The sequence below is a fragment of the Mus caroli genome, chromosome 8, assembly GCF_900094665.2.
Source record: "Mus caroli chromosome 8, CAROLI_EIJ_v1.1, whole genome shotgun sequence".
NCBI lineage: Eukaryota > Metazoa > Chordata > Mammalia > Rodentia > Muridae > Mus > Mus caroli.
Window position 1 is genome coordinate 27,274,749 of NC_034577.1, and position 24,372 is coordinate 27,299,120.

At 39.7% G+C, this 24,372-nt stretch overlaps 1 protein-coding gene across 3 annotated transcripts in view; it reads right to left on the bottom strand.

The window, feature by feature from the left end:
* Window positions 1-2,352: 2,352 nt before the first annotated feature.
* Wrn (WRN RecQ like helicase) overlaps window positions 2,353-24,372 on the bottom strand; it is a 143,976-nt gene continuing 121,956 nt past the window's right edge. For 2 of the 3 annotated variants that reach the window (XM_029480718.1, XM_029480717.1), the window contains exons 28-34: window positions 22,385-22,460; window positions 22,117-22,229; window positions 20,677-20,791; window positions 17,925-18,056; window positions 15,558-15,720; window positions 6,936-7,141; window positions 2,353-4,375 (exon numbers count right to left, since the gene is read on the bottom strand). In XM_029480718.1, coding sequence (XP_029336578.1) covers window positions 4,253-4,375; window positions 6,936-7,141; window positions 15,558-15,720; window positions 17,925-18,056; window positions 20,677-20,791; window positions 22,117-22,229; window positions 22,385-22,460 — 928 coding nt within the window. In that variant the 3' untranslated portion in view covers window positions 2,353-4,252. The remainder of the gene's footprint in view (window positions 4,376-6,935; window positions 7,142-15,557; window positions 15,721-17,924; window positions 18,057-20,676; window positions 20,792-22,116; window positions 22,230-22,384; window positions 22,461-24,372) is intronic. The other variant, XM_029480716.1, reaches the window with a different exon arrangement.

A 24,372-nucleotide genomic window follows, 5' to 3' on the forward strand; every position in this document is an offset into this window, starting at 1 on the left:
CTTTGCCATAGTTAACAGAGAGTCTTGTAAGAGAAAAGAACAGCTAGTGAGGACATCATGCCATCTTGAGTATCTTTAAGGACACAGAAAGATGGAATAAGGCTTAAACAGTCAGGCAGATCCCATGAGGCCTCAGCCTCATCTGTACTGCAGGAGTTTCATTTTAAGACCATTCAGTCCCGGGCGTGGGCACATCTGCAGTCCCCAAGCCCAGGTCACAAGTCTAAAGCAAGCCTAGAGACCACATAATGAAAGTCTCGACAACAACAAAAAAAAAAACAAAACGAAAAGCAAAAAGTCAAAGCAATGCTGTTCCAGTTAGTAGAAAAAAATTATGTACTACCCGACAATATGAAGTCAGCTAAAGAATTCATAGTATGCCCATATAACAAATAACATACTCTAATAGCTTTCAAAACATTATGTTGCAAGGCCCTTCACATTCTTAAAAATATAGGGTCCTAAAGAACTTTTTATTAATTCAGTTTACATCCATCAACATTTATCATTTTAGAAATTAAACGTGAGAATTTTCAACTTTGATGAAATATTTTAAATGTTTTGAGAATTTCATACATCAATGTTTGATTTACAACATTCCAAACCTCTCCCTACCCTACCTCCAAGTCCCCCTATGTATCCCCCTCACTCTCTATCAAATTAATGCTGAGGTTTTATATATATATATATATATATATATATATATATATATATATATATATATATACACACACATATATATATGTGTGTATATACGTGTGTGTATGTATGTATGTATGTATGTATGTATGTATGTTCAGGGCTGACCACTTTGAGTTGGATAACCTATCAGAAGAGTGGACCCTAGAAAAGACTCAGTTGCCCTCTCTCAGCAGCCATTGATCGCCTATAGCTCTTCATCTAGGGGTAGGGCCTTCTGCGATCTCCTCCCTCAGTGTTGGCATGTAAAACTGGTGATGGCATTATGCTGGTCTTGTCTGGGTGACTGCACCATTGAGATCTCATGAGTGTAGCTTCCATGGCATCTATAGAAGTCACTATCTCACAGCTGAAACCCTGGTTCTCTGGCTCTTACCATCTTTCTGTTCCCTCTTCCACAATGCTCCTTGAGCCATACATGTAAGGGCAGTGTTGTAGATGCTTTGATGGGTTTGGGGCAACCCATGGTCAGTTCTCTGCATTTTGAGCAGCTGGGGATTTCTGTAATGGTCTCTGTCTGCAACAAGAAGATGCTCTGTTGATGAGGGGTGAGAGCTGCACTTCTTTGAATACAAAGATAAATGTTTAGAATGGAGTTAGCAATTATACTGGCTTAGGAAAGTAGCAGTAACAGGCTCTCCTCTAGGGTCCATGAACTCACTGGCCGTGGGCAGTTGCCTGGATATGGATTCCCTCAACCAAGTGAGTTGTAAGGCCAATTCGACAGCTGCTAGTTACCCCTAAGATGTGTCACCACTGTACCTTGAGATATTTTGCCATATTGATCACAGCCATGGTTCACAGGTTTTATAGCTGGAAAGGGCTGACTGCTTTTCTTTCTTGACAGCTTGCACACCACCTTCCAGTACTACGAGAACCAGTCCTCAGGGAGAAGCTTCTAAGTCAGTTCCAGGGGGTGTTTCTCCAAATTGTGTCCCTGAAGTATGCAGTGTGTTCAGCAACTGGGTCTTACCTTCAAGTTCTCAGAGGCAACCAAGGGTGACGGCAATAGCTTAGCCTATATTGTCTGGGGAGTCTCTTGGACTTCCCTGACCAACAACTTGAAGGGAGGATTTTTCTGTTTAGCACTGGGGATTTTGTTAGTAGTCTATTGTTCCTAAGGGGAGCATTATCACCTGAGGTAGCATAACTTTATTTAAACTACACACACACACACACACACATGAGCTTTAGGCCAAACAAGGCTACAGTGAGACCCTGTCTGAAGAAATCTAACCAAACCAAGCCCCCAAATCCCTCATATGTGTGTGTGTGTGTGTACGTATGTATGTATTTTTAAGTAAACATAAAGACATAAGTAATGTTTCCCTCTGGCTTTTCAAACAGCTTCAGAGTTAGTTATCCCTCTGCCTTCCCTCTCTCTCTGCGATGCGTTCTTGTCCCTCTATGGTTTAAGTGCCTGCCTTGCTTTTCCCACTTCCTTTCTTTTTTTATTATTTTATTTTATTTTTTTTATGTGTTCCCGCTCACTGCCCCATCCCTTCTTAGCACCCCTGTCATTTGACTCCCCTCCCCCAACTCCTTCAGTGTCACCTGGTTGCTTTCTACTTTCTGGTCTGTGGTTACTCAGTATGTGTGCAGTTACACAGATATATAATCATATCTGAGGCTTTCTTCAAAGATTTATTGATTCATTTAAAAATGGCTGCAGTAAACCAATTACAATTTAGCACAAATATTGTTCGTTTTAAAATCACATTTACATTAAAAAAAAAAGACAAGGATGGCCCCATTTTATTTCTGTAAATGTTCTCGTTGTGTGGATGAGTTCAGGAGAAGAAGAGCCTGGAGTCTGGTCTACTGTATTCAGTCTGTGTGTGTGTGTGTGTGCTATATTAGGAAAAGCTATTTGAAAATAGCTTTTCAAGTAATGGTAGAGAATCTTTGAAACTTTAAATCTTTGAAATGAAACTGTAGCTGTTGCTTCGTGATTATTTTCAGTGTGTATCTGGAGGGACAGCCACGGGCTCCTCCTTGACTACATTACTATATATGCTATATTATAATGTGTCTTAGTTGTCCATTAAACACTGATTTCTTGGGTCACTTAGATGTTCCAGATACAGACGAAACTTTAGATAGTATCAAAAATAATGTGTTTATTTTATTCATCTCATTAGAAAAGTCCTCAGGTCAAGGAAAGCTGCCCAGGTTCCCAGTGAAGGATACATGTTCACCAGAATTGTAATTTTTGCTAGAAATTTCTATTTTATTACTGGCAATAATTATTGGTAAGTCATTTTCCTTAAAGCAACAGGCTAACTTCATTGAATCTTGAGAAAATGTCTGCCAAATAACCAAGTCTAAAAAACCAAGCATACTTTTTGCCCCCAAGCTTTGTTTTCCAATTCCATGAAGGAAAGAAAACCCAATTCAACTCAAAAGTCAAACAATGAAGCAGACGTTTTCCTGCAGAAGGCCACCACAACCAGCAGGGACCCAGCACTGTAAGCACTCTGACACTGCCACAGAGAATACCAACTCATGCATTGCAGAAACACAGTGTAAGGCACAGAGGGATAGAAGCAACTGGAGATTATGCGTGATATACGGAAAGCTACCTTCTGGTAATAGAAAGCGGAAAAATGAGAATGTGGGAGTTTCTATGTTTTAATTATAGTTTGAATGTCTTATAATAAGATTCAAATTAAGAAAATGAATACGAGGGAGTCTGGCAGATTGGAAAAAAAATGGCTTTGATTCTTTCTTAATGGAACCCTGAGTGACTTTTTTTTAACTTCTCTGAATTCAGGTGTATTTTTTCCTGCATTAATAACAGTCCATTTCTATTTACAAAAAAAAAGTTAATCCAAGGCTTTGAATATATTTATAAGCTATATGGTAAACTGCTTAAATTTATATAACAATATTTTACCAAGAACAGAGTTGAGTTTTCAGGTTTTTTAATTATTTGTGAAACATAAGACATTAAAATTTGGCATCTTCAAATATTGAAGGCACTCACAATAATTTTAAAAATGAAAATTTAGTATATTTACTATTCAGCACAAAGAATACTTTTGTTTGAGAAATAATAAAGACTGTGTAGAAAATGCATAGAATTTAGTTGTTTCTGTAACTGGAGTCCTTGTCTGCTTTCCCTTTTTAAATGGAAGCTGATGTCTCCCTGGCTGGGCTGGTGCACTGACACTGTCAGTCAGTGCGCATACAGGCATCTGCATAGGAAAGCAAAGATCGGCTGTATCTTCATATCTGTCCCCATGCAACTACTGCTCTGTTCCATATGTTAAAGCGACACATCCTCCATTTCCAACACACACTGCTGCAAGAAGAGAGAGACTGCAACCTGACAGTGACACGGGTTGGTTCGGAAGGCAATCGGAAAGGAAGCCGACCTCACAGTCTATGCTGCACTCCGGGTCTCAGAAGGTTCAGATACCATAGCTCTAGTGGCTCCATGTTTAGGTGAGCTTTACTTTGGACTTTAAATAATTTTGAGGTTAAAATATTTCTTTTCATTCTTTATAGGAATGAAGACGTAGGACACACAAATTGTTCCATCGTTGTCATCTTAACTAAAGAGACCTTTCTTTTTGGTCTTGGCCATTGATGATGAGCTGCTGGTATCAGCTGAGGGCACATTTCCTTTGGCAAACCACTCGGGTAATTTTCTCTTTGACTCTGCAGATGATGCCTATAGAAAACAGAGATGAAAGAAATACTTATTCAATGGAAAAAGCACAGGAGCTGTAAAAACAACGCAGACATCCTGAATTACTATTCTCCCCACCAAATAAAATGAAATAGAAATATTTATAGAACTCATTTTGAGGTGAAAATCCAATAAATAAAAGAAAAAATTTACTATATCATTTCCTTAAGCGTTGGCTTATCATTACCCTCCAGTTTAAAGATAATTTGTTATCATTATTATTAGAGTGGTGTGTGTGTGTGTGTGTGTGTGTGTGTGTGTGTGTGCATACATGCTATATATACTACAGTGCCTATGTGGAGGTCAGAGATCTCTTTCAAAGGTCTTTCTCTCCTTGCTAGCATGGTGCAGGAGAATATTTCTTATTGTTTCTTCCATGTTGTATACTCAAAGCTAGATAACCTACAAACTTCAAAATATGCTTGGACATTGTAAACAGTATACATTTCTTAGGAGCTGGAGAGATGGGTCAGTGCTTAAAGTGCTTGCTCAGAAGGCAAGAGAATTCCCCAGAACCTACATAAACACTGCATGGACACAGTGGGTCACCTGTAATTCCAGCCTCAGAAGGCAAACACAGGGATCCCCAGAGCAAGCAGGCCAGCCACATGAGCTGACCTGGTGAGCTATACGTTAGACTGAGTCCTTGCCTCAAAGAGTAAGATAGGAGAGTTGTTCTTGATATCAACAAACCTCTATATACACATGCACGTATATGCATGCATCCCACATATTCATACACATAAAACATCTTGATTTATTCCTATAATCATTAATTTGTAGCTAGTAACACTTAGCCCTGGAAGTCTTACATTCCAGGAAGATGGGAGTCCAACTCAAGACCCAGCTATACCACTCTTGGGTATATACCCAATGGACACTTCACCCCATCACAGAGACACTTGCTTAACAATGTCCACTGCTGCTCTAGTCCTAACAGGCAGAGAGGTTGGAAACCACCTAGATGTTCCTCAACAGAAGAATGGAGAAAGAAGATATGGTACAGTTGCGCAATGGAGTAGTACTCAGTCATTGTGGGAGTAGCCAACCAATATCTGATTTGACTTAATACCCACTCCACAGGCGAAGTTTATACCCAGCATTGTTTGGGGAGCCACGGACCTGAGATTAGATAGCCCAGGGACCTAGGGTAAAAGTAAATACTACAGTTCTTTTTTTAAAGTAGCATATGACTCCTCATGATTTTCTGCTATACTCATATATCAGTGCCTTCCTCACCCATCACCAGAAAAGCTTCCTCCTGCAGCACAAGGAAGCAAATTCAAAGACCTACATCAGACATAATGCAAAGAGCAGTGGGGTACAGTCCATAAATAGTTTCCACATTTTAAACACTACCCAGAACAGCATTATAAACAGTCACATGGAGTCAATAAGGCCACCCTGAGACATGCCTAGTGCTGTAAGGGCAGGAAAACCAGTTTTACATGGAAATGAACAACAGATGTGGGGCATCTCGGACAGCAGACTGGCATAATAGCAGAGAATACACTTTCCTGTATTTACAGGAAGGAAAAACAAGTTTGAAAGTCTTAGGTGCTCAGCATTATTTACAGAAATAGAAAGTCGGGCTTTCTACAGAAGCTAAATCTCATTAATTCTACCTAAAAATACACACTTGCTAATATCCCTTTTACAGCTAACAAATTATGAAAAATCTCAACATTCCCAAATAATTAAGTTACTAGGTTATCTGAAACACAAGATAATACACAAAGCTAACTAAAGTAAAGAATTTTAAAAGGCCAGTTCAGTTTTTTAAAAATCAGTTTTTTAAAAAGAGAATATTGAGACGAGTAAGGGGCTGGGACCCCTCTAGTGATCACTGCAGTGCTAAAGCACAGAGGTTCATCTCTAGCACTGTGTTAGCAACCACAAGCTACCACATCAAGCTTACCATGGGAGAACTAAGATAATTTTAGTGAGTTATTAAAAGCTCATCAATTCCTATCAGAGAGTCATGTGACCCTAGAGGCATTAGAAGTCAAACCTGCACATTTATAGAATGATTCTTCTCTGCCTACTGTCACATGATAAAAACAGTGATATCCAAAGCATTATTAATGTCATCTGAAATAACACTGAATGCTTACTTTGTCTAATTACGGAAAAGACTCCCTATGTTATGCTCATAACATAACCCATACGTAGAGCGCAATCTGTATACCAGGGCATGAGAACGAAGGGAGGATCAACCAGTGGGAGGCACTGATAGTCGGATTTGTCTTTACTTCCATTAACCACATACACTGCCATGATACACAAAGCGAACTCCATTAACCACATCTGGAATAAGGTGTATTTTTCCAGCACAAAGTCAATACAGGTAAAATCCAAGCTGGCATTCTATATAGTAAATTATACTTCTTTTCTTGTCTTTTTAAAAACAGCTTTTCTGACATCATCCTTGAAGAGCAAAAGAATAGTACACGCAGATTTATATAGGACAGCAGATCAACATGTGCCCACTGGCACCCAAAGTGCACACGTGACACTTCGCAAACAGGCATGCAATCGATACCTTGGTCTCGGGGACCACCTCTTTGCTCTCCTTACAGCTCTCACAACTGTCTGCAGAGCTGGGGAAACGCCTCTTCCTGCTGGAATCACAAGGAGGCTGGGTTCTGCTGTCGGAACCACTCTGAAGAATCTCAATCGCCATGTGGATGAGGTACGTGTCGATGTTTTCAGGAACTAACATTCTGATGAGTTTAACTTTATACATATCTGTAAGAGATAAGAAAACCAAGATGAACAAAAAGGTAAGCAGAATATTATAGAAAATATCAGGTGAAAATGTTAAAATACTATATTTGAAGGAAGAAGATTGTGTCCCCCCGCCCCATTCCTGTTTTTCAAATGGTAACATCCTTAAGAGAAAATGGGGTAAAGTTAATAGGGAAAATTCTTTAATGTGTCTTTTGTTCCCAGAGAATAACAAGAATCACACATAGATCGTCTTTTAAAGGAAACTATACTTCAGTTTCCAAATATTGGTCACCAATTAATTTTTTAAAAAATAGTAATTTATCCTTGGGGCTGGAGAGATAGTTAAGAGCTCACATTGCTTTTACAAGGGATCCAAGTTTAGTTCCCATATCAAGAAGTTCACAACCATCTGGAATTCTAGCTCCAGGGAATCTGATGCCCTCTTCTGGCCTCTGTAGAGACCCACATTTGTGTGTATGCACACATACAGAGACACACACATGCAAATAAATTTGTTCTTTTTTAAAAAGTTCTTTTCTTTTCTTTTTTCTTTCTTTCTTTTTCTTTTTCTTTTTTTTTTTTTTTTTTTGGAGGTGGGTTGCTGAGACAAGGGTTTCTCTGTGTGACTCTGGCTGTCCTGGAGCTCACTCTTTAGACCAGGCTGTCCTCAAACTCACAGAGAGTTACCTGCCTCTGCCTCCCAAGTGCTGGGATTAAAGGTGTGCGCCACCACCACCTGGCTTAAAAACAGCTCTTAAAATAGAAACTTAGGATACCCAAGATAGAACATACAATTTGCTAAACGCATGAAACTCAAGAAGAACGAAGACCAAAGTGTAGACACTTTGCCCCTTCTTAGAATTGGGAACAAAACACCCATGGAAGGAGTTACAGACACAAAGTTTGGAGCTGTGATGAAAGGATGGACCATCTAGAGACTGCCATATCCAGGGATCCATCCCATAATCAGCTTCCAAACGCTGACACCATTGCATACACTAGCAAGATTTTGCTGAAAGGACCCAGATAGAGCTGTCTCTTGTGAGACTATGCCAGGGCCTAGCAAACACAGAAGTGGATGCTCACAGTCAGCTATTGGATGGATCACAGGGCCCTCAATGGAGAAGCTAGAGAAAGTACCCAAGGAGCTAAAGGGATCTGCAACCCTATAGGTGGAACAACAATATGAACTAACCAGTACCCCGGAGCTCTTGTCTCTAGCTGCATATGTATCGAAAGATGGCCTAGTCGGCCATCACTGCAAAGAGAGGCCCATTGGACACACAAACTTTATATGCCCCAGTACAGGGGGACGCCAGGGCCAAAAAGTGGGAATGGGTGGGTAGGGGAGTTGGGGGGAGGGTATGGGGGACTTTTGGGATAGCATTGGAAATGTAATTGAGGAAAATACGTAATAAAAAAAATTAAAAAAAAACAAGGATTAAAAATTTAAAATAAACAAATAAATAAAATGCTCATCGTAAGGTAAATTGGGAGACTATGTTCATCACAACGTTGTTTTTGTGAAAGGTGAAGACAGAAAGTGCCCAAAGTAAATCCTGCTGAATCCACAGGGCAGGATGCTCTGTGGTAGAGTCCAACCAGAGCCTTGCTTTCAGAATGACGGGACCTGCACGCTTAATGCCAACACAACTCCCTCACGGCTTCGGCACACAGTGCAGTGTCTCCTACAGATAAGCCACACTCTTCCTTGAAGCAAATCCTTTCTTCAGCATCCTCATCCTTAGTGTTGAGTACAATAGAGCTAAGCAGCCAGAACGTGCTTATTTGTCTTCACAAATGGGGTTAGAAAGCTCACCAAGCAGTGCTCAGAAGCCAAGGGCTGTTCTAATGACATCTTGAGAACATGAATTTAAATCGTTGGTATTTTCAGGCCGAGAGCCTCTTTTTTCCCAAAGACTATGGGTTGGTACTCAGGCGCTCATCCGAAATGGGAGAAAAAAAATGCTAACAGAAGTAGTACAGTTGGCTACCTACACATGTTCCAGGTTTAAAATGTAAGACTGGTGCCAAGCAAAGTCTTAGAAAGAACTTTGTACTAGATATGCACTAAAAATCATCAACAAGATTATCATATCAGCCCAATTGAAATTGTTCTGGGCCAATGCACTGTTCTAATTATTGCAGAAACCACACAACTCTTACTGCCCTGATGAGCCCTCTGCTCCGGGCATGTAGCAAGCTGAAATTTGAGTACCCACTGTCTTCACTTTTTCTTTAGAATAATGTTCTAATGAACGTTATCTTACATTTGTATCTCTGGCCTGCTGAAAGTGGGGTTGGTGGTCCATAGGTTAGATACACTGTAGCTTGATGCATTGTGATAAATTATCTCTAAACTGTTCTGTATCTGGTACTATAACCATTAACCTATCACACCCTACTGAATATCTAAAGTAAAGTAATTCAAGTATTAAATTTAAAAACTGATATTATACCAGTCTATTTTGTCCACCTTCAAGGCTTATAAAAGCTAATTATGGGCCACACTTTTTGATGTTACTATTTTGACATTATTTTTTTTTTGACACTGCCTCAAATAGCCCAAGTTGGCCTTGAAATCACTATGTAGATAATAAAGACCATGATAATAAATGCTCTTGGCTTCATTTTCCAAGCACGCACTGGCATACTGGCTAAAGTATTTCTGATTAAACTTTAGCTTTAGAAGACATGTTATAGACATAAAACATCTGACTTAGGCTTAACACAGAAAAAATGTAAAAGAGCTTGTTAAGAACTTTAGGTTAATTGAGTATTGAAATGATATTTTAGTATATAGAACACATTAAACTGTTATGAAAAATAATTGTATCTATACAGTTTTTTTAGTGTAGATGTTAGAAATTAAGGTGTCTGTGTGGTTAATGTTATATTTCTATTGGCTAGTGCTATTTTAGAAAAATCTCAGCACTATCTTAAAGTCACCGAGACTACAGTTTTGCAAGTAAGTCACTTGTAGTTTAAGATCTACTTATTTCTACTCCACTGTCCCGTGTGAGTCAGTACTAGACATCCTCTGGAAAGTTAAATGTCAGCACTGGCTGTCCTCCTTAGGCGCCCTAAAGGGGATCATGTTACCCCTGTGTTGAAGGTCCCTCAGAAGCCACCCTTAATTTTCCAGTTCCATGCACATAAAGAATAGGAGAAATTATTCAGAGTATTATCTAGGTACCTCATTAAATATCTTACTTAACTTATTAAGCCTAGTTAAGGATAACCAATGTAGTAAAAGAAGTTTTAAATTATATAAAGATAGAAAAACTAACAAAAACCCCAGAATTATAAAATCATAAAGTTACAGAGTGAAAAATCTAGAGTAATAAGATGTATGAAAGTAAGAGTTCAACTCACAGTTAGTCAATTTTTGAAGAGTTAATATAACATTATGATATATTTAATATTATATTATATTATAAAATACAAACTATTATATCATAAAAATTATATTGTTATAAAAATACAAAATAAATTTCAATTTGGAATTGTGCAAATTTTATATCTCAAACAAACTTCATTAAAATATTGAATTATGTAACAGGGCTATAGCTAAATAAAAATAATGTCCAGATATTAATGTAGTATACATATTTTCATTCCTTACGGTAACTTATAATGTAGTTCTCTCTAGTAAGATCATACATAGTGCCTTATCCAAGAAAGCCATGAACCCAGACCTCAAGTCTCACATCCACACATTACAGCTTACAGACTGTGAATGTATTATAAAGAAACAAGAGTTAAGACTTGAGGACTGCCATATCCTCTGCCTCTACTGGGACTTGAAGCAGGCTACAGAAATCTACTTCTGAATCCTATGTACTCAACCTAGGCGCAGGGTATTTTAGAAGAGCAAGACCCGTGTTTCATCAGCATGGTTTAAAACACCATCTCTGTTGTGCACCCGTCTGAGTAAGATTTACTCAGTGCGGCAGACTGTGGGGGGTGTTCTCCTAGTGACTTAGTCACTCGCTATTATGAAGTCTTTATCTGATGTTTGGTAAATCATGCTATCTAATTATGACTTAAAAAAAATATTTCTAAACCATGTGTGGTTGTATGTGGTTTTATAATTCCTTAGTTTAAAAGGTATCACATCAGCTATACTATACACATGTACATAGAGAACACCGAATGGACTCAGTAGACTTTGAATCTGTGGTGTGTGTGTGTGTCTCTGTGTATGTGTGTGTGTGTGGTGTATGGGGGTGGTGTGTCTCTGTGGGGTGGTGGTGGAGTGTGTGTGTGTGTATGTGTGTGTGTGTCTGTGGTGTGTTGGGGGAGGATGGTGAGCTGTGCAGACAGCCTGGTCCCCAGTTGAGCACAGTCCTCGAACCCTGGTGACCTGGTGGGCAGTGACTTCCGCCTGCATGGGATGGCAGGTGTTTGGCCATGCCTCCTGGGTTCCTGGCTCCTGTCACATAGCTTCAGCCTCCCACAACCCTCCCACAGTTCCCTGCAGAGAGGTATGTAGGAGCAGCACCAAGCCCTTCCACATGCAAATAAGGTTTCCCCCAAAGCTCTCAGACCAAACCAATGAAAAGTATCTGTTGTCAGACCCTTATGCACCCCCAAACTGTACGTAAGAATCCTATCTGGATGGATTAAAGGTGTGCAAGAACTACTCTGTCATCTGAGAGCTTCTGTCCTAAGAGCTGTAATACTTGGGAAGAAATCTGCTCTCCTGAAACACCGCCTGAAGCTCCAGAGCACTCCTCACTGGCTAGTCAGCCTCTCAGCCTCTCACTGGCCCAGCCAGACGGCAGACTCAGTGCAGGGCAGTGCGGAGGTAGAGGCAACTGCAGCAGCGAAGCTGGCTGTGAAAGTGACTTCTCCTCCCTGCTCACACTCACTTCCCTTTGCTGTAACTCTCACACCAGGCTGGGCCATAGATCTCCATGGAAAACCTCTGGTACATAGGCCCACATGCGTGTGTGTGTGTGTGTGTGGGGGGGGGGGGTCATGAATTTGAGTGGCAATGAATGGATCTGGGTGTGAGAGGAGAAATGATGCACATAGTACTTATATACATTCTCAATAACAAAAAATTGATTTAAAATTAATTAACATCAAAAATCAAAATCACTAAGCTCAGACTATAGAGGGCACAAGTTATGGTAGACAATATTTAAAGACATTAGAAAACAATAAAGAAAATAAAATTAATTTATCTTAGTCAAACAAGACTTAACAAACCTGAATCTTAATAAAATTATGTTACATTTTATTGTTAATAACTTTTAAGTTTAATTTTAAGATAAATTTTAAGTTACTTTTATTTTGATAACTGTTAAGTTAATTTATCTGGCAGTATGATTTAAAATGGCAATGTAAAAGTTAAAACTTGCTAAGTCATCAATCTTACAAATGATACTAAAACTATTTTTACAACTCTCTAGGTCCCAATCCCTATGGAAAACAGGGTAGGAGTGGAAGTGTTTCTATTTCTGCTTCTTCACCAAAAGTTCTATAACTTTAAAAATCACATAACTTCCCAACTAAATTAACAGCATTCAACTCTTTACCATAGCCAAATCAGAGAGTTACGGTAGATATGTGGCAATAATGAATTGAGGTTAGAATAGTCCTTTTTTGTTGTTATTAAAGAATATTGATCAATTACTTAGTATATAAACAGAAAAGATCACTGGATCCTGCAGGATTCTCAGTCGCATGTTTCTATAAAGTACAGTCTACCATCGTTATCTGTTGGCTCTTCACCAAAGCCACAGGTTCCACATCCTGGTTTCACCAACCAGACTGGCTATGGTGGCGTATGCCTACAGTTCCAGCACTCAGCAGACTGAGTCAGGAGATGGTGAGTTCAAGGACAGCCTCGACTACAGAGCAAGACCTTGCCTCAGAGCAAACAAAAATCACCATCTGTACTAAACATGAACACACATTCTCACTATTTCTCAAACAATACATGCTAACAACTACGAGAAAAGCATTTATAGTGTAGTAGCTGCATACTGTATGTGATAGAATATAATTTAAAGTATATAGAATATGTGTTACATGTATGTCTGTGTTACATTTTAGAAGACACTTGGCCATTCACAGGTTTTTATATCCCCATGGAGACAAATCCATGCTGAGGAGTAGTTATACAGTTTTAAAGAGTCTTCCCCTGCATACACTTACTTATTGACTTCATATATGCTTTCTTCAATATTTATTTGTGTGTATTTTATGTGTATGACGTTTTGCCTGCATGCACATGTACTGTGTGTGTGCCAGATGCCTGGATAGGCCAGAGCAGGGCATATTCATATTCCTTAGAACTGAAGTCCTAGACATTTGAGAGTCAGCATGTGGGTGCTGGGAACCCAACCTGGGTCCTCTGAAGAAGCAGCACTGATGCACTGAGCCATCTCTCAAGCTCCAACTTTATATACTCTCAATTAACTATCAAAAAGCTGGACTATACAAGAGATGATATTTAGAGGATATTTTTAAATGCTCTTAGACATTACCATTCACTTCAACTCTCACCGTCCATCACAGATGACCCTATTATTTGCCATGGACCAAGGCTCTCTGTCTGGTATCCAATGTATTTCTCACAATTCAGCAAAAGACAAAAATACTATTTCTTCTTATTTCACACATGAAGAAATTGAGACCTCAAAAGGTGTAGGTCCGAAACCATGAGCTGTCAGAGCAAAGACTGGCTCACCAGTGTGTCTCCTGCCCAAGTCTTTGCATCTACCTGTCTAGGCTACCTGTCTGTCTATCAGTTCATGGTTTCAGCCAATCAGCAGCAAACATGATATTTTTTTATTTTTTTAAAGGAAGTAATGCTGCATAACATTGCCCAACCATCTTATCAAAGCATGTAGCTAGCTGGACAGTGGTGGCGCACGCCTTTAATCCCAGCACCTGGGAGGCAGAGGCAGGCGGATTTCTGAGTTCGAGGCCAGCCTGGTCTACAGAGTGAGTTCCAGGACAGTCAGGGCTACACAGATAAACCCTGTCTGAAAAACCCAAAAATAAATAAATATATATAAAAATAAAAAAATTTTAAAAAGCACGTATTTGAGTCCTAAGAGACAATGCATTTCTAAATGAAATTCCAGTTTTTAGCTTCCCCTAAAATGATGTGTCATTTTGCAAAAGGCAAAGGTTGATACACCTTGAATCTAATCCTGAACAGTAAATCTGCTCTGCCCCCTCGGCCTTCAAGTCGAATAGACTGGCTACTGCTTCGAGGAGACTGGTTGTCTCATAAGACGACTCTAAATGAGTTACTCTGGACATCTTACCACAAAGCCCAAGATCTGGCCCTTGGGTCTCAAAATGTAGAAACTTAAATTTAACCTTAGCAGAACCACATTGACTGAGTTCCCAAAACTATCAATTCATTAACTTATAATTGTAAATGTGCAAGTATCATTCTAAGTCTTAAATTAGCATGTCTAGACATGCTTTCTCTATACACAGATATGTACAGAAAATCAAATTATAACCAGACTGTATTTGAGGAAGACTCTTACCAAGTGATTCTGTTGTTTCATCATTTTACAGATACTTGGGTGAGGGACAATCTGAGTTGTTTCCACATGGGAAAAAAGCTCAAGTAAGAAAAAGTAAGAATCCACTCAGCTTTGCAGAAAATGGTTGTTTTTAAGATGACCGTTGCTTTAGTCCAACAGAATTTTTTAAAAATCAGATTTATTGTTATAACACGCTGACCTTATATTTGTGGATTTAAGAGGGAAATTCTCTAATGTGCCTTAACTTGAATTCTGGGGTTGGGGATTGGGGAACATCATTTCTTAAATATTTCTGTAAGGCAAGCAGGGGACAGAGCTTCATGGCGGAGCTGAGGTTCCTCAGTGGGACAAGAACAAAGGCCCTTTTTAATGGGAGCTTTGCCTGCATGTGTGTCTATGCATCATGTGTGTGCCTGGTCCCAACAGAGGTCAGAAGGGGCTGTCAGAGTCCCTGGAACTGGAGTTACAGTAAGTTGTGGGTGGCAGGAACGCCAGTCTTCTGGAAGAACAGCCTGGAGTCCTAACTGCTGAGCCATCTGTCAAGCACGGAGAAGAAACCCCTCTGCTGGGGTTACAGAGCTTGACATGTCTGGTAGGGACTCAGAGGCAGTAAGGGGAAATGGAGGAGTCCTTCAGCGGCTGGGAGTAACCATAAAGGACCGTGTGGCTTTAGACCTACATGCCCGATTTGAGGATGGGTGAGAAAATGATCATCTGAAAAGAAAGACTTTCAGTACACCTTCTGCTGAGGAAGAAATGATTGTCTTTGGTTTTGTTTGTTTGTTTTTTATATAAAAAAAAAGTTATCAAACCACAGCGCAAGGGTCAGTGCTGTTAATGTGAAGCTGAGCGAGTCGCTTGTTTACTGAGCTGACTCGGGTCATTAGGTTGCGGAGAAGCGCTGCGCTCATCACCTGAGTTGATGGGAGGGTTTCGGATAACATCCATAATAATCTTCCAAGTCTCTGGGGTCAGGCCAGCTCGCTCCATATCCAGGGGGTAGCCGGCTTTCACCGCCTGGGCTAAGTGCATGCCCACTGCTGTGAGAGGCAGAAGCCTGTTCTCAGCTATGCTGTGCTGCAGAAAGAAAGAGAGAGAGAGAGAGAGAGAGAGAGAGAGAGAGAGAGAGAGAGAGAGAGAGAGAGAAGCAAAAACAAAACAGAAACAGACAAAAGAACATCAGTGCGCTGAAGACTTGTGGCCGCACCTCCCAGACAGAAAACACCTGACATCTTCAGGGAGCAAATACTCACTGATAAATAAGCAAAGAATAACCCTTGGATACAATTTTCATTTTAAATATTCCTTTAAAATTAGTATATAGACCTCCACAGATTCCACCCTATATATTGATTAAAACAAAAATCATGCAACTTGAGTCAAAAGTTCAATCCCCGCCCCTTCCTTCTGTATTCTCTTTAAAAAGCTATTGGTGTTAGCCAGCAGCCTTGTGATGCTAAGCCTCATACCTGTTACACCTTCTGAAAACAGAGAATGCTGTATTGTAATGCTCTTAAAATTGGAATGGTGCTTTGGCTACATCAACTTCCAGGAAGACAATTTCCAAGGCTCCAGAAAAACTCTTTAAAGGGTCCTGGGAAGACCCTAATAATAAGTATTTTCCATAAGCACCGTGCATAAAACAATAACTACAGTTTAACAAGAATGCTTGCTCACTCTTATCATACCTACTGAACTTAAAGGTAATGCAGTAAGTATCTTTATGAAGATTTTGAAACATATGTAGCTCCAAATACATTTACAATATATATTAGGCAAAAGCTTTTTTAAATAAAAAGGCAGAGACATTCACACTAATATTCGTGATATTTCTTCCAATGTATTTAGAAAGTCTGAATTTAGACTGTATTTGTGAATGTTGACTGATTCACAGAGCAGACCATCTAGGGCAGTAATTTCATCTTCCATAAGTAGGTATTAAATTGCTTCTATTAAAAAGCCTGGACCTTGTGTGTATAATATCGGGGTTATTTGATACCAGGCATCAAATTACTTCCAACTAATTGTATTATTGCTTATCACTAATTAGTCCTCAGATGTGTTTAATCCTGCGGTTAACTAGCTAGACCCTCTTAAGACTCCAGGGAGGTATAGATAATCAACAATCATTTTGCAAAATCAAACACTACTGCATAATACCACAAGACATAAATGAAGATATTCTATTCATCATTTCACTGATAATAGAATGTAATATATTTTATTCATTATTATTGAACTCTATAATATGCTTTATTCTGAAATTTGGAGCCCATTCCAAAATTTCTTGGTGATCATATTCTGTTATTGTATATATTTTAAAAATAGGTACTGACTGTGTGTTCTTATTTCCATCTGACCATAAGCTGACTAAAGTATCCTGATGCTGGGTAGGCAGGAAAACAAGGCCCTGACCCACACAAGCTGGCCCAAATCAGTTTAATGGCAGAGAGGCCGGGAATACAAAGCAGGGGTCTCAAGGTGCCCTCACTCTAGTGATATGCTCTCCGTGTCATAGAGTAAACATCCCACAGCCTTAACAACTTAGCTTAGACCAAGGAAGAAATGTTACCTCTGGCCATTTTTCACTGCAATACGATTTTTAAAATCGTGTCCAACATAGTTTTGGAGGGAAAAAGAGGAGCGAGGGCCAGGTGATCTGGAGAGAATAAGTTCTTTCCACGTTATTTTCAGATCCCTGAATAACTTCCAGAGAGAGTGTATACACCATACACACGTAACAGTGTGTTTCCACAGCTTTGTGCTGTTTCTGTTCAGCTTACTGAACTTATGTTCTGTGATAGTGCTCAGGATAGAGCTCCCACATACTTGGTAAGTGTGTCAAACTGAAGGTAGAGTGGACTAAAATTTACACACATTCCATAATACACAACTTCTCATGTTTCGTGGTAAATGGTGTAAGGAATGGTATACCTGTATTTGGTATTATTGGATCACATTTTGTTTTTGTGTTTCTTAATAATATGTACGCTAATGGCTTTATACTGGTTTTCAAGTCCTTCTGCTACATTTTCCCTGAGCCCCAGTTGTGTTCTCTGTGACACAGTCTCTGTTAAGACACACTGTCACACTAGTCTTGCAGTTATTCCCCGACAGACAAAGGTTTACCAGAAACAAACGATGCCACTGTGTCTGAAAATTAAAGACGAGACTGACTGTCTGACAAGAAGTAAGAGACCCCATGTCACAGCTTCAACCCTGAAAAGTTGAGAAAACACAAGAGCACACAGATAGCGCTGTCACCTCAAGGCGGCACTTACTAAGGGCATTTTCTTTTCCTGGAATAGAGTGTATGTGACGGCCACAGACTGGGGGAGTGAGCAGTCTTTCTTTTCCATCTCCTGACTTTCCTCCTGTTCCTTGTGAGGTTTGGCACTGGAAAGGAGGTCTGTCTGCAGAATTTTAAATGTAGCACAAGTCAGAATAAGATAATAACAGACCTAAGAACACCATCCACACAGTGATCAACGCACGCATGGCTGTGAGGCAGTGCAGGAAGGGGAAACACCAAATCTCTAAGTGACAAAGAGTTTTCATGGGGAATGCAAAAGAGGGGAATGATTTACATGTTGATTTAAAGGGTCAAATAACTTAAGAGCATGCGACAAACTTTCTCATCTTCCTTTGAGTTCAGAAGAACCCAAAAGGAAACATAATGTTCTAACTAATGTCTCTAAGCCAATCCCCTAATTCTCTGGGATTGAACATTGGACAGAATCAGTATACAAGTTTAGATACCATAATCACAGAATAGGCACATAGATCATAAAGAGTCATATCCTCACTATATCTATATATGTATATGACTAAGTATGTATATATATATGTGTGTGTGTATGCATATATATATATGTATATATGCATTTATGTTAAAATATGTTGTATAATTAACAGTAAAATACACATCCCAACCAGAGCTCTGGCCTTCAGGCATCAGGTAAAGCCTTAGATAAGGGCTGACTGGTCGATGGGGAAGAACATGTGTTGCTCTTCCAGAGGACTTCAGTTTTATGTCCAGCACCACATCAGGTGGATCCTACACACACACACACACACACACACACACACACACACACACGCACACACACACTACTTAAAAGATGTACTTAAACAACTCTCTTAGGTATAGTTCTTTATGAACTACCCGAAAGAAAGAACAGGGAGCTATTAAAAAATAAAATTCATTAAAAATAATGGAATTTTCTTAAGCTTTAAAATAAATAAATTATAGCTGTTTTTTTAGTCATATATTACAGTCAGATTAGAACAGCATATTTAGTTATAATAAACAAGGGGAAAATAGCTTACTAATGCAATGGACCCAGTCTCCCAATGAATAAACCTGGTTTCATCTTGGTAAGATAATATATTATTACGCTCTATTAAACAAAGATTTGTGAGAAAGTAATTATGGGATTCAATTTGAGGACCCTTTGTTTCTTTATCTTGTCATTTATGGAGCTCAATAAAAATATAAATATATTTGAAACAAATATATTAAAAGCTTATTAAATATAGTGACTATTTATTTAATAAATGGTTTCAATAATGCAAGCTAACTGCACAAGTCATTTTTCTCTCTCCAGAAGATTCAGGATGGTTGTTTGGCACCAGTCCTTTGGGCCATTTCTCATTTGCCTCGCTTCTGTCTCTGCTCTTGACAAGGGGCTTACTAAGCGCTCACAGAGAGCATGCTCCCTCAGTTACCATAATTTCATTTTTAAAATATCTCATATGAAATGTGGTGAGTTATATACAACTGCTTGTATAAAATTAGGAAAGAGAAATTTTAAGATGGCCAAAGGTATTCTGTTTCAAAAAAGGATACGGTATACACAAACATCAGACACCCTATGTGGATCAGGGAAGAGTGCTCTGAAGAGGACCCAGTGGGCCTGCCCGCCGGGGAGGCATGAGCCCACATACTGCCATGACTGCTTCATTTCTCTAACACACGTCATCCACGTCACCACTTCTCTGGCCAGGGAAGGAAGTCATCACTTCTGTGGTTCAGAGAAGCAAATGGAGACCCAGGGAAATGGAAGACAACATCACATGCACAGGGAAAACCAGAGCTGAAGCCCTGAGACCCTGACTCTGACCAGCAGGCTTCACAGCCCCCCATGGTCTCATCTCACAGTGGGGTCTACATGGGGAGTTTGAAGAAAAAAAAAAAAAGTAAGACAACTCTGTGGAACCAGTCTGTGTGGTGGAACAAGAGATGATCGACTGGAGTGAGGCAACACGGCAAAGACTGCAGAGAATACAGGGAAAGCTGTCCAATCAGAGGACTCCTAACTGCAGGACGGGGCATTGATTAGGACACATGCAAAACCAAAGGAAAACTCCCAACCAACTGACAGCTAGGATACATACACAACTTCAATTCCTAACTGCCATACTGGAAAATAAAAGAACCTGTCAGCCAAAATACAATACATGTCCACACTTAAAATAGCACGTTCCCACTAAGGACATGTATACTGACAGCTACTTTAGCATTACCAATACAGGTAGGAGTTCCCAGGCATGATGGCTCCTGCCTAGGGTCCTCAAACTGGAAGACTGAGATAGGAATCCAAGTTCAAGGCCAAATGGGCTGTAAGGTCAATTCCAGGGAAGCCTAGGCTACAAAGGGAGGTCCTGAATCCGTTAATTTTAAGAAGTATGTAGTTAACATGTTTTTTTTCTAAAGATTATTTATTATTATACATAAGTACACTGTATCTGTCTTCACACACCCCAGAAGAGGGCATCAGATCTCATTACTGGTGGTTGTGAGCCACCATGTGGTTGCTGGGATTTGAACTGAGGACCTTCAGAAGGGCAGTAAGTGCTCTTACCTGCTGAGCCATCTCACCAGCCCTGTAGTTAACATGTTACTACAATCATTTACTGTAAAGCAATCTGAATCCATTCTCTGGGTAGAAATACAACTAAAGAAAGAAAGTGTTCCCTCTGAAATGGTCAGAAGTGTTATTCTCTAAGAGGTTATGTAAACCAGAACAGTACCTGAACACTATTTACTTGACAGAAATGTTTGATGACTTCCAACAGAGGGGCCAACAGAGCAGCTTTGCCTTCAGAGACACCATCGATCTGTTTCATGTTTTCAATAGTAGTCGGTCTGTCATTTACAAGAGAGAGAGAGAGAGAGAGAGAGAGAGAGAGAGAGAGAGAGAGAGAATGATGAAGCCACTGAGACAGTATCCCTCCGAGAATCTAGTTTGTGTTCAGCCTCATGTTGTACCCTCTAACTGTATCCTTTCTACAATCAAAACCAGCACTTTGTACAAATGGCCATGGCTCGTGAATCCTTTCTCTGCTTTCGTCCACTGATAGCCATGCTATGTAAACAATTAGCAAATAAAGGCCCTGCTTCTATTACCACTAAACTCAGTTCTAACTAGTGAAGAGACCGTTATCAGAAAAGATATGCTAACACCCAGTGTTCCAGTTGGTTATTCATATTATTCACAGACATGGAAACTATGAGGCTCTAAATGGAATAGTAAGAAAGGCTAATAAACTTAGAACTAAGTCTCATTCATATTTCTTCCCTGTAAAATGTCTCCAGGAACAGTAAGCAGGCTCATTAGGCCTTTACCTCAATGGGTTTATTTGAGTCTGTTTTAAGTCCATGATGCTAGTTAGAACATTTCCATTTTAAATGCCCTTATTATGGTACAGCTTCTATGCTGCACTTTTAAGGATAAAAATACCCATGAGTCATAGCACTCAGCTTTTTCCAGTATGTCCAATATCAAAGACTATATAATATCACCTTTCTAAAATCCACCAATCTAATCAATGGTTACTCTTATACCTTAAGTATTCTCTGAATAGTAAAGTGTCACCTTAGAATATTTATTTACTTAACAAAATAGTTATAGTAACATGTAAACTACTATGTGCTAAGGATCCTTAGAACATCCTGCATTTAAGCAATACTTATTAAGTGAGATTTGGTGACAGAAAGTTTTAAAGGAACAAATAGACAAAACTTTGGAAATAAGTGCTATGTGCTTGCTAACCATCTTGCTCTTTTGAGACAAGTGCTGGTGATATCAAAGCCACAACAAGGTGGGAAACTAGTACTGCTATTCACAGAGTTTAATTTCTAGTATAGGATACATGTTCACAACTAGTTATACAGAAAAGGAAATAAAGCAATATTCAAATAATAGCGTCTTTAGAATTCACCTGAAAACCCTTGATAAGTTCAAGGGGGAGGAATTATTTGGCTGACTAACACAATGAAAGACATCATGGGGAAAACAATAATTAAGCTAGACCTTAAGGATGTCTTAAGAAAAATTTGTGCTTAATTAAGGAATTCAAAGCAAAAACAACATATATGAAAGCTAACGGAGCATGGCCCAGAAATGGTAAGAAATTCAGGTGTTGGAAACCATCCCAAATTCACAGAGAAGCAGAACATAAGCAGCTCACCTCATTTTAGCCATGTCCAGCAGAACCTTGTTTGTTGCCAAGATAGCTGGAGGTACATCCATCTTATTAGCGTGTTTCTGCCTTGCTTCCACCAACCTGGCATATAGCCCAGTCTAGCAAAAAAAAAAAAAAAAAAAGGACACAGCACTGCTTTAAAACACACTTAGAACTCCAGGCACCACTGTTCCATTACGATAAAATGTGCTCATCTACCTTAGAGTATGAGCTACGTTTTCATAAGCTGATCGCCACTGTACAGAAGCCTTACCCGAGCGTCCAGCTCTTGGGCTGAGATGGCAGGTTCTAAGGGGCTGGAAGATGTTCCTGGTGACGGCATCACGGCACTAAAATATTTAAAAGAAAATAAATACGCTTTCCTTCTTTCTTTGGTTACTTTTTAATTCATACTCCAAATAAGAATCTTCCAGAACTGGCACTAACTCTTTGCCACGCAAGGAAGACAATCCGTACTTCAAGTGCGCAGCAGCCTAGATCTTAAACAGCTTGGATCGGATAACTTATTGTGTTGCTACAGTTAAAAATGTCATCTCGTTCTTTTATAGTGACTTAAAGGAGAGCATCCACCAATCTTCCTTCTCAGCCTTGTGCTTGGAAACAAAACATGGCTCATCCACAGAGAAGAAAGCCTCTTCCTAAGCAGTAGGCGTATAGTCTGTTCATGCTGCGAGTCCCTGGTTCTTGCTGGTGGTAACATCAGCAAAGAACTAAGAGACTTACTCAGAGTTTTCTCAAAATCCAATGAACAAATAGATGACGAAAGATAGAATTTTGTTTTGGACTTTTCAACAATTGTAGAGAACGTATCAAAGTATCAGAAAGGAAGTGTAGTGGAAGGCAAGGTAGATATCTTGCAAGAAGCATTTCTCACTGATGGGCTAATTATAAACAGGAAAGGCTGCAAACATGAAATTGTATAAGATAAAATATGTCAGATTTAAATTTCTTCTTCTTGAAAATAAGAAAGCAAATGTGATTAGTATTCCAGAAGTGTTTGCAAATTTCCGTTCCAAGAATTCAGTAAATACAGTTAAAAAGTAAGAATTCATTCCCACATTTGTCAAATCCTGTCACATGTATTAAGTCGACTTGCAGTTCAAAGAAATACAAAGTTAAGAAAATTATAAAGCTCCTTTGATTCACATTTAGACTTTTTATTTAGCGTGTGTATGTGTGCACGCATGACATGGTGCATGTGTGTAGGTCTGAGGAGAAACTGAGGGAGTCAAGTTCTCTCCTTCCACTGTCCACGGGCCTCAGACCCCAAGCTCAGGCCACTAGGCTCCTGTACCAAGCCTTCATCCCCTCAGTCATCTCACGGGCCCACTTTAACTTTTACCTTCTTTCCATGGACTCTTAACAATGGCAAGCCATTAGCATGGTGACTTTTACTAAATCACAATCTTGCTACCATATCTTCCTGCAAAGTTCTAAGTGATGTCACTGACACAGACACACACGCAGAGAATTTTAATAAAAGTTATGCAGCAGAACTGAAGCAGGGACAGCCTGGGCGGTGGCACTGACTGGGCACTTGATGGGATCAGAGTCACACCAGCGTAAGCCTTGGTGATTTACTTAGAGATTTCAGATCAGGTGAACTGAGGTGGGAAGACCCACCCTGAATGGGGGGGGGGGTCTGGGGGGATTCCACGGGCTGGGATCCCAGGCTGTGGAAAAAGAAGGAAGAAACGGAGTATGAATATTCATTTCCCTCTGCTACTGACTACAGGTGCAATCCTCTGCTCGAGGCCTGCTACCATGACTGAGTGTAGCTCAAAATGAGAGAGAGCCAACACACACTCTGCCTTCCCGAAGTTGCTCCTGTCAGGTATTTTATCCCATACATGTGGAAAAAAGTTGATTAGTCTTCTATCAGTGAGAAGCCCTGGAGTAGGTGGGCTCACTGCTGAATTCCACCAACCCTAAAACAAACGTGCAAACAGCCATGTTCCCCAAACTGTTCCATACTATACACAGAGAAAGAACAGCACCAAACTCATTTTGTGAAGCTAGCAATACCCTACCAAAAGTTAAGGACATGCATGCACACAAACACAGAGAAACAGACAGAGACAAAGACAGTGAGACAGAGACAGAGACAGAGAGACACAGAAAGGCTATAGACCAATACCCATGACGAGCATAAATACAAAAATAAACCTGCCAACAAAGTTCAGGAACACACAAGGTCATACACCATGGCCAAGAGGGTCAGATTCTAAGGCTACAACGATG